General features: G+C 45.0%; 1 protein-coding gene across 2 annotated transcripts in view; it reads right to left on the bottom strand.

Annotated features, from left to right (window-relative positions):
* Positions 1-1,618: 1,618 nt before the first annotated feature.
* Positions 1,619-16,326, bottom strand: part of LOC103587030 (chromosome unknown open reading frame, human C6orf89) — a 38,880-nt gene continuing 24,172 nt past the window's right edge. For both annotated transcript variants that reach the window (XM_008568419.1, XM_008568422.1), the window contains exons 4-9: positions 15,802-15,956; positions 15,543-15,682; positions 13,891-14,020; positions 10,179-10,302; positions 3,894-7,107; positions 1,619-3,757 (exon numbers count right to left, since the gene is read on the bottom strand). In XM_008568419.1, coding sequence (XP_008566641.1) covers positions 7,013-7,107; positions 10,179-10,302; positions 13,891-14,020; positions 15,543-15,682; positions 15,802-15,956 — 644 coding nt within the window. In that variant the 3' untranslated portion in view covers positions 1,619-3,757; positions 3,894-7,012. The remainder of the gene's footprint in view (positions 3,758-3,893; positions 7,108-10,178; positions 10,303-13,890; positions 14,021-15,542; positions 15,683-15,801; positions 15,957-16,326) is intronic.

Raw genomic sequence — 16,326 nt, 5'->3', positions numbered from 1 at the left:
AGAGAGAACAGAGGAGCCAAGGGCAGAACTGTAGGGGAAACCAGTGTTTCAGAGATAGGCAGAAGAAGATCCTACAGAGACTGAGTGGAAAGAAGAGGATCAAGAAGGGAAGCCATGGGAGGAAGGGATTTTTCCACAAGTCAGGGTCAAATGCTACAAAGATCAAGAAAGAAGAGGCCTGAAAACAGACTACTTTGTCACCTTTTAGCATGGAATCAAGCCCTGACCCTTTTTTTGGTTTGTTTTGGTTGAAGCACAATTTTCAGGCAGTTAAATGAAGAGAACTGTGAAGTGGAATGATTTTTCAAGAACATATATTAGGAATGGAACAAATGAGAATGTACATTTTATAAAAAAAATATATATATATTTTTTTGTCTTTTTCCGTGTCCGGCAACGGATTGCAACCCTCAGTGTCGCCCCCGCACCGGACCGGGACCGGCGACGGGATTGCAACCCTCGGCGTTGCTCCCGCGCCTCGCTCAGCCAGCGAGCGGGAACCAGTCTGTATGTGGGATCCGAACCCTCGGGCGGGAGCGCAGCCGCGCTTCCCCAGCGGCGCACTATCCAGTGCGCCACCGGGCCAGCCCTATAAAAAATATTTTAAAAATTAACTCTAGACTTCTCAACTTATAATCCAAATAACCCTTTAATAGGGTGTGACTTCCCATCAATAAGAGAACAGTTGAATAAATGATGGCATATCCACACCATGGAATATTAACAATTAAAAAGAATGGATTAGAGCTGTGCCAGCTGACCTGAACTCTGTGAGGTATTAAGAAAAGCAAGAGAAAAAGTGCCTGTCACATGATCCCATTTTTGGTAAAGCAATGACAAAAACCTTATTCATGATTATGATTAGAGAGCATGGAGGAAATTATGGAAAGATACATGGCAGAGTATGGCTGAGTATATATACATTTACCTGATCAGGGAAAGTGGAGGGGTCACGAGGGGAAAAGGAGAAGGGTGCAGCAAGTAATAAAGGAAAACAAATCAGGACACTAAACAGTACATAAGAAATTGTCCTATCTATGCATTTATATATAATTGTGTGTAAATAAAAAATTACAAAAGTATAAATATGAACACACAAAAGTGACTTAACTCAAATCCACATTAAGTTTATTGAGTGTTGAGTGGCTAGTTATCTGGTGTCAGCTGGGGTGAGCCAGCACAGGGGCCTGGGTTCCCCTACATGTGCCTGGCTGTCCTCCTGTGAGCACTAAGGAGGCCTGTGGGTGAGGCGCCATGTGAGGGCATCTGGGTCATGTGGAGCTGGCTGGTGAGAAGGAAAAAGGCATCCAGCATTTCATTTGAATTCTGGGCAAAGAGCATGGACAGGATTTTAACATGAGGTTTGAGAATTCAGATCAGAAGCCATTGTGGGCAAAGAGTTGGAATGAGGATAAAGAGGCTGTGTATGCACGCACATACAATGCTGGGTGAGAATGTTAGAGAAGGCCAAAGCCAGGCAGGGACAGGTGACCCTGGTGAGGCCCACAGAAGAGCCCCACAGGCCTGCCTTATAAGCAGACTGTGGCTAGAAATCTCCTGGAGAGAAGACAAAACAAGAGAAAACTGGAAATTAAAGAATGACACCAGAATAGGAAAGTTCTTATCAACCAATATACACACTTTTAATTGCAAAAAGTAGAAACTTTCATTACACAAAACTTTAATTTACATACATTCTTTACATGGTGGGAGTCTTTACAATTTGCAGTATATTAAGTCACTGTCGACATTCTGCACTTGAACACGTTAATGGCTCAGATCATTTGGAGCACCTGCAACTAGGACAGGTGTCTGCCTCCCTCTGCTCACTGGGACCAGCACACCCTCATTCCCTGAAGATGGACTGAGGCTGTCCCTGGCTCCTGTCCCTGATGATGGCAGGGGAGAGGGTGCACACTGAATCTCTGGCTTGCTTGTGCCTCTCCAGTCTTCTCCTCCTCCACCCTAGGCATCTCTTACTGACCTTTCCATAGGAGGGAGAGAGAAAGGCAGGAGGAAAAGACCACAGCCAGGATTTTTCTGAGCGTGAAACTGGAAAAAAATGTGGAGGGAAAGTTGATTTTCTGGGAATGCCATGTGTCTGTCGGTTCCTGTCATCAATTCTCCTGGGTAAGAGAGAGTTTGGTTAGTGAAAGGGTCTAAAGTGCTCTGAGGGGCTGCAGTTTGACGGACGGGACACTGCTAAGCTGTGAGTACATGTGGCTGCACAGGATGACTCCCCTGCCCCACCCAGCTGCTGTGAGGAGTAATGAGGTAAATGAAGCCTGGCACAGAGCAGGCGTCCCAACTCCCATTTTCTGTTTGAAACTCAAAATTCAGCTGGGTTCCCTTTTCTGCACAGGTGCTTGCAGCTGTGGCTCATTCTTGCATTGATGGCTGCGATCTGACTGACTGACGCGCTAGGAGGTGGAAGGGTCTCTGGTCCAGCCCTACCATGTCTCTACAGTTCCAGGCCTCCACTTATAGTTGTGTAACATTCCTTCTCTCCACTAGCCTGGAAACATCTGGACATCACGCAGTCTCCAGAGAGAGGACAATGACAGATATATTTAACTCTAATGCTTAAATTATGCAGGGCAGGGAAACCAGACACTGAGGGACCTGGACCACAGACAAGCTGGCTGGAGGGCTTCTGAGCAAGGCCAGCACTTGAAGTCGCACTGCGTCCAGGGCGGGCAGCCCTGGAAGCAAAGCACAAGAGGGAGAGCACCTTCCTGTCTCCCTGACATGCTTTTGTGGAAGCAGCTGTTGGGTGTCTGGAGGCTGGGGGTGAGGAGCCCAGGGACAGACATGCTGATGCTGACATGGCACATTCCTATTTTTTATTTGTTATAGGGCTGTTTCCATAACTTCACTTTCCTAGCTCCAGGCCCTGACATGCATCAGCTCTGCACACATCCACAGATCCAAACATGGAGAGAATTTCAACCTAAAATACTGCTCGCAGCATATCTGACACTCCCTTCCTTCAACAAATTTTAGTGGGTAACAGGTCACCAATGAAAGGTAATGAATGTGGAACCTATGTACTCAGGAGAGCTTTTCCTCCATTGCTAGGAGAGCTCAAAAGCCTAAAAGACCCCTCTGCTTAATAATTCTCAAACGGTAGACAAAATCGTCTCTCCATGCAACCAGACATGCAGCTTTCCCTCCTTCCCCATACCCTGGCCTTCTCCTGCTGGACAAGGAGAAAATGAGAAGCGACTGGGTAATGAGCAAACTCATTTCAGAACAAATTAAAATGATTGAGGCCATCACCTGCAGCTAAGAAAGTTGAGATTTTATTTTAAAAACACTGTTCCCATACTGAGACCTATGCTGGACTTTGGAAGGGAACAGAAAACGGAGAATTGAAAAACAAGTGATGTAAACTCCAAGGGGACCCACAACTGGAATTGGGCAGAGTCCCTCTAGTCACACATCTTGAAACGTGGTGATAGGAAAATGGCTAGACACAGCTGTCTTCCAGCTACATTCACCCTTACAAAGAGTTTTCAAATGGAAAGGGGAAAAGTGAAAGGATTTTTATAAAAGTCATATGGTTAGATTCTTTCTGCCTCCATTTCCGTCCAAAAGTTTTGAAAACAAACCCTGCAGAGTTCCTGGCTTGCTGACCCTCGTCCCTAGGTTCTCCCATCCCGGTGGGGGCATTCCTGAGCAGATGAAATGCACAGCACTCTTCTTGGGCACCATACTGTTATGTAGCAGAAAAATAACGTGCTATGGAACCAACTACCTACCTACCTACCTGCCTACCAGCAGTTCCCTGTTCTAAGCCTTAGTTCTTTACTTGTAAAATGAGGAATCTAGCTCCTACTTTACAGGATTGGGTGAAGATTAAAGGAGATCATGTATATTATGGAACCAACTACCTACCTACCTACCTGCCTACCAGCAGTTCCCTGTTCTAAGCCTTAGTTTCTTTACTTGTAAAATGAGGAATCTAGCTCCTACTTTACAGGATTGGGTGAAGATTAAAGGAGATCATGTATATCGAAGCACTTTGTAAGTTGGAATGGACTGCACAGATGTTATTATTCCTTTCTCTCAGAAAATGGGCCCAAATCTGCTATTTTGTAGACTGTTTTGTATTTTACCAAATAAGTGGATACTTGTTTTCATGAACCACTATTATTTTACTCCCTCCGTTCTCTAAAACAATCGTGAGTTGGGTGATGATAAGCTCTACCTCTCTTCATAACTCAGAAAATGTATGATATCTACTCGATACCTGACTGCTGGAGAGCTCAGGACATTTGGACATAACTGCTTCAAACTGGCACCAAAGAAGCCTGTCTCTCCTGGGAGCTGACTTTGGGGGATAATGCATCTCTATGGCGTGAATCTACAAGAAAGTGAACCTAACCCACATGTGGAAGTCATTGCCACGTCACCTCTTAGTAAATACTCAACAAACTTGTGAACAAGTCCCTCTTTATAGAGCCGTCTGGTTTTGTTCTTATTGTGGTGGTAGGGGTGGGAAGCTGGTTAGGTGGTCCTACCATGCCCCTCCAACCCTGTCTCCTTGTTTTGATGACCCTCTTCCCCACACCGGGTCATGCAGATGGACTTCTGCTACTCCCATCTAGAGGTTGAGAGCTAGATGGGTAGGGGAAATCTTGTGGTACCCTATACAAAGCCTCAGATAACTAGAAAGGGACTGGCTGGAAATTCCCTATAGGACTGGTCAGTAGTAGATTCTGCTGACCAGGATTACCTTGTGAAGAAGGTGAATTACTACTATGCATCCAGTAATTAAGAGCTGAAAACCCTCTTTGAAAAACTTCTCCCCTAACACAAGTCTAAATTCAAGTCTGAATTGAATAGACGTTAAGTAAAATAAGGAGTACGTGCACAAGTCTCTACTTAGCCTCTGCTAAACCATTCTTTGTTGAACTACAGAACAGCTCAGGGGCTTAGAAGACTTCCCAGGGGATGTCTCAGAACACCAACATAAGCAAGGGCTTCTTAGTTTTCAAAGGTTTGAGCTGAAGTGGGTATTTTAGGACATTTAAGGTGTGAAGGGCAGAAGTGATATGGGGAAGGAACACAAGATAACACACAGAAATAAAACAGAGATCTCAATCATCAAAACAGTTGCTTTGTTACCAAGGAACCCTCTCTTCTGTTAACTCAAAGGATCTAATTTAAGAAAACTGAGAGGCCTCTAAAGAACTTGTTTAAATACTATCCTTCCTCATATGCGGCAGGGTAAAGACACTGCAGAAGGTTCTAAATGTTTGCACAAAGCTGGCCCCTAGATGATCCCTCTGATTTAAAATCTCTTAAATCATAATTGCTTAGCAGCATGACTTTTATATGTACAAAAAGTTTTGTCTTTCTTGTATTAATCCACACAAGGGGTTGATTCTTTTAAGGAAAAATACCCTCAAGGACCATTCATCCTAGTTTTTCATTGAAGTCCATGGTGGAGGCTCCGAGAATTTCCACCCTGAGTTCTGTGAACTCCGCTTGTCCTTTACAAGCCCGCAAACAAGCCATTCAAGCACTCGATGATCCCCGCTGCTGTTCATGAGATGCACAGAGAAACAGGGCCTAGGAGATGGGGTGCAGGGCTCCTCCAGGGATGAAGAGAACCCCATTAAGAGTCACAGCCATCTTCCCTCACCACTGTCTGCCTCTGGTCCATAACTTTGACACAGACACCTATTGTATCCATTTGATTTCTGCAATTCAGAACCAGAAGCCACAGTGTGGTTAGTTTTCTCTTCAACTTGGTGATGGCATGGCCACTGGCCAGGTGTCTAAGAAGTGTCAATAAAGAATAATAAAGGGAAAAATGGACAAGAAAAGAGTGTCCTTATTTACACCATTTGATTAATATATACCAAAAGCACTTAGGGGGAAACAATGACCAAAGTGAATCACCCAATCAGAACATGGCTTTATATTACAAAACATAAAAATACCTCACCTTGTTTCCCAGTACAAAGAGAAATCATTTTAAGACAGAGGATCACATAGTCAGTTGCACGCCCAGCTGGCGAACACTTTGGGTCTGGAGTTCCTTTCCCAACCACATTACAACACCACTTTGACACATCTGTAAAACATTTTCTCCGGAGAAAGTCAGGCCCTTAAGATCAAACCCAGGGAGGCACCCTCTTCCCAAGCCAGCAACTCGAATTCATTCCCCTCTGAGGACACTTGGTAAAGGCAATACAGACAACAGGAACAGTGCTGCTTCAGCAGTAAAGAACTTCGGCCCAGCCAAAGGAGGTTCTGAGAGACCATCCAGACAGGCAAGGGAGAAGGCGAGGGTGTGGGTGGGGTGCATGAGAACCTGATACAATGGAGAAAAGTATCGCCTTAAGAGTTACCATTTCAAATTATAACCAGACTCCAGCCTGGCATAGCTGAGACTCCAAGAGCCACGAACACTGGCAAAGAAGTACACTTCTTGAGTAAAATTCAGGGTTTTTGATCTTATTTCACTGGTTCTAGATTCCAATCTGCTTGGGAAACTACAATGATTTCTTTAATCAGCATATCTTTCCAAAAAAGTACAGGGTGACATGGCCAGGAAGACAGGGGATGAGCAGGCCCATTGGATAAAAGATGGCTCTGACATCAGGACATGCTGGCCACCCTCTCTGCTGCCAGGAGTCAGCAGAGGGGACCATGCCCATGCAAGTGAAAGAAGGCATCACCCCTATTTCCTGCCTGAAGGACAACCTCAAGGCCACGGTGTCCAAAGGCCTGGAAAAGCCCAGTCTCTCACAAATGGGTGCTGGCGAAGTCCTGACCAAGTAGCTGGGCTGGAATTCTTCCTGAGCCATCTGCGGAAAGAACCAGAAGGGCGAGACCCTGGCCACTGCCTCCAGCACATAGCTAGCTAACATACACATGCAAAAGTCAGGTAACCAAGTAAGCAACCCCTGGAAAGCAGTTTCATCGTTTTTGTTTTTATTTCCCCCCTTTCAACCTGGTTTTCAGCTCTCAAAGCTTCTCCTGTATATAGTTCTGTTTCCTATAGTTCTGAGAGAGTGGTTCCATCGCAGATGACTAAAGGCTGAACGCCTCTGGCTATAATGTAGACCTTCCAGTGGGTGGCATCAGCATATCCTTGAAGGGAAACAGCAACAGGAAAGCACATGAATGTTAGGGACTGGGCACACCTGTGGGCAAGTTCAAGGCAGGTCTGCCAGCGCTGGCCCTCAGGGTGTACCACAGAGTCAAAGACCAATCTTGCTCTAAAGGTCTTTTAGTTCTTCCTAGCACAACTGCCCTCTTTGTAACCTGACATCCATCAGGGGCCACTTTGAAACAAAACATTTTATCACCATGCCTCACCTGGGCAACTATGAATCACAATTCAGCAGGTTTACAAAGGCAGGATTTAGATGAGGCTGGTGTTGGGCATCAATTCTGACTGGTCTCAGCTTTTTCAGCAAGAAGATGAAGACAGATCATCGTTTCTCCTGAGGGAGAGCAGGATCTACTATCCAATTTTCCTGAGGTTATCGATAATATAGTTTCACTACAGAATGTCCAGATTAACCTAAACTAGAATTTCCTAAATTGGGTTCTGCAAATAATAGTGCTCTATAAGATATTCCAAGGAAAATAAGTTCCACTGCCAAGTAAGTTTAAGAGACACTAGATTCCTCCAAAGCTTTTCAGAGTCTTTGGTACACTAATGTGTACTATGGAGGGACAAGACAGGTATTTCCCAAAGTTGACCGATTCAAGAGCCCTATTTGCCAAGGGCCTTTCCAAGGGGCTCCTGTTCCCATCCCTGAGGTTGTGAGTGATTTGAAGAATCATTAGGAAACCCTGACCTATATCATTTGAGTAGTCTAGGAAGGTAAACTTTAACACTTCAATAATCTCCTGATGATGCAGAATGCCATTGTGCCTATAGTTAACAATACTGTCTGGTAAACTTCAAAATTTGTTAACAGGGTAGATCTCATGTTAAGTATTTTTACCACAATAAAATAAAATTTAAAAACAAACAAAAAGTCTGTTGATGGAAAATCTCGATATGATGGACCCTACCATCTTTAAACTGAGAGCACTGAACAGAATTTAACTTCTACTTGGTGACTCAGAGAAGGTCACAGTGAGCAGTGACTGTCCTGTACAGTGGCTGCAGATGGTATGCCTGACCTCTATATCATTCCTGAGAACGCCTCTAATCAAAAGTTTTCTGGTGATCTGTAAACACTTTCCCCTCCATCTCCACATGACAAGGCATATTTTGTCAAAAATCACAGAATTTGCTTGTGTCATCCTTCTTCTGCCTTTTTTTTGGCGGCCAGCCAGTACGGGAATCCGAACTCTTGACCTTGGTGTTTACAAAACCGTGCTCTAACCAGCCAGCCCACTTGCGCCATTCCTAAGGGTCCCTAAGGTACTGGAATCTGTCCTACTACCACTGAATTATTCTCCACTGTCAGGGTCTGTCTTCCTGTCCTCATTCTTAACTGTGGCAGCTGCAGCCATCGTTTCTATTTCTGCCACTGCTTCTCCCACCCTCCCTACCCCCACTTTTCTCCCAGACCTGCTCTCCTCTTCCTCTTCTCTTCATTCTCCCACCCCTTCTCTGTGTTCCTGTCATGTGGCTGGCCTTTTATAGACATTGCCCACCACCAGGCTCCTTTCCTTCTGGTCAGCAAACCTGCCAGTCACAGCACTCCAGGTATCATGCTCTGGATTTTAGGCTATTCTGGACTATCTGCACCAGCATTTGATGCTCAGAGCTTCCTTGACTGACACTTCCAGACACCTATTTTATTCTTTTTCCCTAAAATCTATCATTGGCATTCTAGATGCTGGCAGGAGCCAGAAATCCAGGATTTGAATAACTAAGGTATTTCTGTACTTGACTAAACTGTTAGGCGTTTGTAGAACAGAAGACAGGAACTTGCACAAGCACAATACTTCATACCCAAACATACCATACAGATTTTGCAATAGTCATCCTTCAAGGGACACTCCACTACAGGAAAATAGGTTCAGAACAATTTCTATACAAGAATCCTCTTTTTTTGTAGGGGCTTCCTAAGGGCCAGGCCAGATGTGCTCCATTAATAATTAATACTTAATTTGTCATTATTTTTATTTTTCATTTCTAAATTGAAATAAAAGTTATGTAACTTGGATTAAAGCTTGGCATAGTTTGCAATCCACTCCTTATCCCAAGTGAGGTGAGAGGTTTCTGGGGACTCAGGACTCTTCCAAATGTGTAAAATAAAAGAAATCCATTGGAAAACCAATCTGAGCACTGCCAGGCACTCCAGGCCTCACCCAGGTCTTGGGAGCAGGAAAAACAAGGAGGTCAATGGTGACACTTGCTGATTTACTTGCTTCTGCCAAGAAAACTCTGCTGTCAAACTGATTGCTAGTGACAGCATTTGATTCAAACCTGTTTCTTTGGAACAGATTTTGAGGCTATAAGGCACAGGACAAGTCACAGTTGGGAAAACACGCTGGTAGAGTCAAGGGTAAGTCAGCAATGTAAGGCTGTGACTTGGCTGTAGGACCCACACACAGAAGGAAACATTTCCTGGTATGACCATTACAAACTGCTTTGCATTGTTTTATTTGCAAAATGAGTATATAAAGGGTTTCCTCTAATCTTGAATTGTCCCTCCCCTGGCTTGACTGTGTGCAAACAGACACTCAAAATTTGACACTTTGCCCTACTGACAATGGGGCTTTAGGATAGTCGCCTCTCCTCTCTGGGTCTCAACCTCCCCATCTGTAAAATGAGGGATTGGTCTAAATCTTTTCCAGAATATTTTCAAACTTGAAGTTGCTATGACCAACAGACACATGCATTCTAAATGGTGTATATACAAGACATTTCTCTCTGCTACAGTTTCTCATTGTTGTTCCATTTCCAAGCATAAATATTGACCCTCTTGATAAAAGAACACCATTTTTGACTCTATTTAATAGAAACTTTGTGAAAGCAGTATTTGATTCTTAGACTATTTTTTGAGTTAAAAACTAAAAAATGGGCTGGCTGGTTAGTTGGTTAGAACACAGTGTTGTTAACACCAAGGTCAAGGGTTCATATCCCCACATGGGCCAGTTGCCAAAAAAAACCAAACCAAACCAACCAACAACAACAAAAAATCCCTAAAAAGTTTCCACAACTGAACCTGCCCTCTGGGGGCCCTACGTACCAATATCCCCTGGCTCTATTGGCATGGCCACAGACTGACAATGTCTTCGGCACTGGAAGGGAGGGATGAGCTGCAGCATGGCCTCACCACTGCCAATGGTAAACAGGTCATGTACCTTATGCATCTGGAGGAAAGAATAAAGGGAGGACAAAGAAGGAAAAGAAAACACAATCAAACCTGGAGGAATTAGGACACAAAAATCCTTAAACATATGCCTCTGAGTTTCCTAGCAGCTTAAGCAAAGAGGAAATAACAAAATTCACAGTTACAAGGGCCAGCCCGTGGCTCACTTGGGAGAGTTTGGTGCTCATAACACGAAGGCCATGGGTTTGGATCCCTATATAGAGATGGCTGGTTAGCTCACTTGGGAGAGCGTGGTGCTGACAACACCAAGTCAAGGGTTAAGATCCCCTTATCAGTCATCTTTAAAAAAAAAAAAAAAATTCACAATTACATCCAAAAGACAAAAACAAATGAGTTTCTCCTAAGCATGGCATCTCCTGATACTGAGCCCAGGGCAGAATCTCTTCTAAGGTTTCTTCTGAAGAGACACTGTGTCATTTAGTGGGCAACATCCTCAACAATAGCCCTAAAGCAGATCCTGCCTGAGCTTCATAATTTGCAACTATTTCTAGCCACAGCTTCAAAGTAGGCCAAAGGTAAAATACCCAATCACAATTAAACAAAAGTGGTTCTAGTGGAAGCCAACACATGGTAGTCAAAGTACACAGTCTTCTAAGGATCTGGTTTGACCCAGACTTTTTAGATAAATAGATGGTCTGCATATCCTTTGAGCACTCTTCCGTGGCATATTGTTTCTTACTACCAGGTTTCCTTTTTTTTTTTTTTTTTTAAAAAGATGACCGGTGGGGCCGGCCAGGTGGCGCACTGCGCTAGTGCGCTGCTTGGGAAGCACGGAGGCGCTCCCGCCGAGGGTTCGGATCCCACATACAGACCGGTTCCCGCTCACTGGCTGAGCGAGGCACGGGGGCAACGCCGAGGGTTGCGATCCCGTTGCCGGTCCCAGTCCGGTATGGGGGCGACACTGAGGGTTGCGATCCGTTGCCGGACACGGAAAAAAGACAAAACAAAAAAAAAGATGACTGATAAGGGGATCTTAACCCTTGACTTGGTGTTGTCAGCACCATGCTCCCCCAGTGAGCTAACCAGCCATCCCTATATGGGATCCGAACCCGTGGCCTTGGTGTTATCAGCACCACACTCTCCCAAGTGAGCCATGGGCCAGCCCAATTTTTTTTTTTTTTTGTGACCGCTAAGGGGATCATAACCCTTGGCTTGGTGTCGCCCACACTGCGCTCATATAGGATCTGAACCTGCAGCCTTGGCGCTCCCAGCGCTGCACTCTCCCGAGTGAGCCATGGGGTCGGCCCAGGTTTCTGGTAAGAATTGCACAGCAGCAAGTTCAAGTTTACACTATCTTGTAGGACCCTGGTGAGTACATATGCCATGCTACTCATTATGAACTAATGACAGTTAAGACTGGCCTCTGATTTTGGAAACTAAAGAGACAACCAACATATGCACCTGCACGGGTAACAACTGCACTTCTGAGGGCATAATACTGCCAGTAATAGGCATTAAATGGAACCTGCTGCTGAGTGCCAGCAAGGAACTGTGAACCCTGGGGATGGGGCTGGGACAGGGCAGGAATAAGGATAAAGGGACAGGTGCATCTTGCTTGGGCTTTTCTCCCTAGCTAGGCCCTTGCCTCTCCTTCCCTCTCCTACTCCTAGCTCCTGCCCTTCAAAGAAACCCCTTCTATGCCCATATAAAGCAGGGGTCAGAAGTCTGACTCCCTGGGCCATATCCTGGTTTTCTCTGCACCCCTTGGGGCCTCCAGAGCCTTGTCTTTTGGTCCTGTCTTCCCCTGTTTCCAACCCTGTTCCCTCTGCTGCTCCCATAGGCCCTGGGCATGATTCTGTTTCCATGGAAACACTACAGCCATTTCCCCAGCTACTGTGGTGACAGAAAGGAGGCCTGGTGTCAAGCTGGCTTCAGTTGGCTGGTACTAATACCCACAGCAGCTCTGACAACTGTAGTCTTGAAAACAATCCCAGAAGACCAAAAGCAAGTAGATGAACCCCTCTTTCACAAAGCCGTGAGAGGGGACGGGATCATGTTCCTATACACCCAGGATGGAAAGAAACAGACAACAGAAGGGTGTGGGCCAGCCCAAGGCAACACTGTGGAGCAGGTAAAGTGGGCTTTGGAGCCACTCTCCTCTTCCCTGTGCCAATTAACAACCAGGTCTCTGCTTCTTATCTTCTCTCCCAAGGCTGCCTGTGGATACTGGATCCATAGGCACATGACTTTACCAGGGCCCAAGGCCCAGGGATTAGGGATGTGGACAACAGGGTGGGGTAACAAGGCTGTAGAGAAAGGAGAGCTTGCGCCAGGGTAGGGAAACAGATGCTCTAAGAAACCAGACTCCAGGATTTTTGCCTATTTGGGCCACTCCCCTTCCAAAACATCCTCAAGAACCACAAGATGATTTTGATAAGTGTTTGAGTAACTTAGTATTTATTCCTTTGGCTAGGATCCTTGTGTTAAGCAGGCTGGTGAAATTAACTTCAGTATTTGAGTGGGAAAACCAAGATAAAAATAAAGGCCCCCGCCCAGAGTTATATCATAATTATGAAGATGAAATCATATGAGAGCCCTGAGTTCCAGCTGGGGACAGCAGGATAACTTTCTTGAAAATTGGGGGCAAGAGCCCAGCACCTCCACCCTGCTGCTGGCAGACAGAAGTTCTTACTTCTAGACAAAACGATTGTTTTCATAGGCCTTTAAATTCCATTAACACAATTCAGCAAATTTGGAGCCAAACAATATTATCAAGAGGTTGAAGCCACAACCCAGAGTTGGTGGGGGCGGGGTGTCACAGCTTGGAAAATTTAATTTTTTACAAAGGAAAATTCATCCTTTTAATTCTTCCAAACCAATCCAGGCTCAAAAAGCCTCCTCAGGAATGAGACTCAACAAAGGAGCAATTTAGAGAAAAGTAAACCGACACAAACACAGAACAGCTTCTTCTGGTCCACTGGCCCCCAGAGAGATCAATAGGTTCTGAACACTTGGCCCAGGACCAAGGTGGGAAACGAATGGGGCAGAGTGGGCCTTTCTAACCCAACTGGGCTGCCTGCCTTCAGCATGTGCCTATCAAATCCTCCCCAGACTCCCAAGCTTTTTGCCTTTCTAGTTCTTTACCTTAAGTCTCTTATTTGTTTATTTCTGGGGAAAAACAACCTGGGGGTGGGGGATGGGGGAGTCCTCCTATTAACTTGCTGTGTTCTTGGGCAAATCACTTAATCTCTTTGGGGCTCACTTTCCTTATCTACAAAATGAAGAAGCTGGACTATTCATTTACATACTATCCATTTACAGCTTGCCTTTATAATTTGAGGTGGGGAAGTAAGACTAACTGCACATTCAAGTCCCTTCAAATTGTAGGATTCTTCGTCCTTTAATATAGAAAAATAGCTTGCCCCAGGTGTTAAGGACAGGAAACAGATTTGGAAGGCAACTAGACTTTCTGGAAATATGCCTTCATAACAGGATGGGCCACTGCAGGTCTCCTGGCTAGCAACAGGTGGGTGTTCCCTCAATTCACCCCCTAGGTCAATATGTGGGGATCTAGTTCAGGTCCCAGAAAAGGAAAATTCTAGATCCAAGTTCTCTTAAAATTTCCTACCTTACTCCCCACAAGAGGTTCTGGGTGAAAAAGGAAGCACTTTTTTAAGGAGGCATCTTTTGGAAATGGCAGGTGGGTAAAAACAGGAAAAAGCTCACGTAAAATTTGTGATCTGTTCAGAGGTCTTCTCCTGTAAAAGTTTGAAACAAAAGTCATTATACTGGGCAAGCCAGCCTATCTCCATGACTAACAGAGAGCTAAGCAAGGGTGGGGAAACTGTGGGTGGTGGGTAAAGAAGGAAAAATATCAGTACAATATCTTAAGTACCAGGTCCATGAACAGCAGTCAAGCCAAATCAATGAATTATAACATGTACATGCACACGCATAAACGCTACAGCCATGATTTTTTCATGTGGGTGGAGTGTTTATAAAGTCCAGCTAAAACAACATATAGAGGAAGGAAAGAAACAATCCATTCATTCTATCTTGGAAAAGAGACTGAAATAACAGCAGGCCAGGTGGGGGAAGGGAAGAAGAGAGAAAGAGGGAGGAGGAGGGGACAAAGTACATGACCCTTCTTCTGAGGCACAGTGGAAGGCAGTGGGAAGCTTGATTAGCTTGTTAAATTGGTCATTCTATCATGCAAATAAATGGCAAATTTTTTAAAAAGGTGGAAGCATTAAGAAATAATCCAACAAAAAGCCTGAAAAGGCAATTTTTAAATTCTCTTTTGAGGGTCGGCCCGTGGCTCACTCGGGAGTGTGGTGCCGATAACACCAAGGCCATGGGTTCGGATCCCTATATAGGGATGGCAGGTTAGCTCACTGGTTGAGCGTGGTGCTGATAACACCAAGCCAAGGGTTAAGATCCCCTTACTGGTCATCTTTTAATAAATAAACAAATTCTCTTTTGGAATGGTTCTAAGATGGAAAGTGGCTTTCCTTTTCTTGCTGGAGAGTAACATTAACCCCAAGGAATGGACCATGTCTTTTGTAGGATGCACAAAAAAAACGCAAAGACAAACCTGGGTTTAAATCCTGGCTGGGTGACTTTGGGTGAGTTAATTAACCTCTCTGATTTCCACTTTTCTGATCTAAAAAATGGCAATGATAATTCCTACTTCCCAGAGCTATTATGATAGCTATTATGATATTCTGCTCACCAAAGACCAAAAGACACTACGGACCAAGGCACGCTGCCTGGCACAAACAAGTGCTAGGAAATGCAGTTCTCTTCTCTTCTGCCCTCAGTGCTCAGGACCCATTTCACATGAATGTAAATGCTAAATACATACTTAGAAATAAATTAGGATTATGTTAGGTAATCTTGGTGTCTCTCCATAGTGGAACCCCTCCTTTGACACCCCTTTTCCATTCATCTCCTTTATCTCTCATCGCTGGTTTACCAGTGAGCTCCTATCATTCGACATGAATATATTATGAAGTGTTTACCAGTGCTAGGCATGGATTATGTTAGGTAATCTTGGTGTCTCTCCATAGTGGAACCCCTCCTTTGACACCCCTTTTTCATTCATCTCCTTTATCTCTCATCGCTGGTTTACCAGTGAGCTCCTATCATTCGACATGAATATATTATGAAGTGTTTACCAGTGCTAGGCATGTGGTGGGGTCTCAGTGGTAGCTATTACTTTTTGGATATCTGGTCTGCCCCTTTCCTACACACAAGCTAAATGTTCCTTTCCACACTCACCATGGATAGGGGAATGGGAACCACCGTTCAGGAAAGCAGCGCCACCACTTGGTGAAAAACCCTTCAGTGAAGCCTTCTGTCACCTCAGGATACTGGCACAAAAAATGCTGTATCTCCTCAGACAACAGGGGCTGTCCCGTCTTGGCAAGGCAGAAAACAAAGAAAAACAAAACAACACAACACAGAGTTACTTATCAGAAAATTTGTAGAACTTGATCTAGCCTTTAATGGGTATAGGAGAATTGGGCTTCTTGCTTACCTTAATCACTAGAGGATGGACTCTATCAAATTTCTTTGGGGCATCTTCCAGGAGCACTACCTTGAGGGGTAACTTCTGGGCACAGCCAGTGCAGTTGGCAGGGATGGCCTCTGACTCATTTTGCTCACAGTCGTTTGTCCACCAGGGGTCAAAGTCTGGGAGAGGAAAGGATATGGGAAAAGCAGTCAGAGGAAGAGCGCAGCTGGTTAAATTCAGTAGCTCCAGAAATGAAAGCAGAAAAGAAAGATAATTTTTATTTTTTATTTATTTATTGTTTTAAAAGATGACCAGTGGGGCCGGCCCGGTGGCGCACTGCTATAGTGCGCCGCTTGGGAAGCGCGGCGGCGCTCCTGCCGAGGGTTCGGATCCCACATACAGACCGGTTCCCGCTCACTGGCTGAGCGAGGCGCGGGAGCAACACCGAGGGCTGCGATCCCGTTGCCGGTCCCGGTCCGGTATGGGGGCGACACTGAGGGTTGCGATCCATTGCCGGACACGGAAAAAGACAAAAAAAAAAAAAAAAAA

The sequence above is a fragment of the Galeopterus variegatus genome, unplaced genomic scaffold (assembly GCF_000696425.1).
Source record: "Galeopterus variegatus unplaced genomic scaffold, G_variegatus-3.0.2 Scaffold409, whole genome shotgun sequence".
NCBI classification, from domain to species: Eukaryota; Metazoa; Chordata; class Mammalia; order Dermoptera; family Cynocephalidae; genus Galeopterus; species Galeopterus variegatus.
The sequence above is the reverse complement of the archived record's forward strand: the minus strand, read 5'-3'. Positions and strand labels throughout refer to the sequence as shown.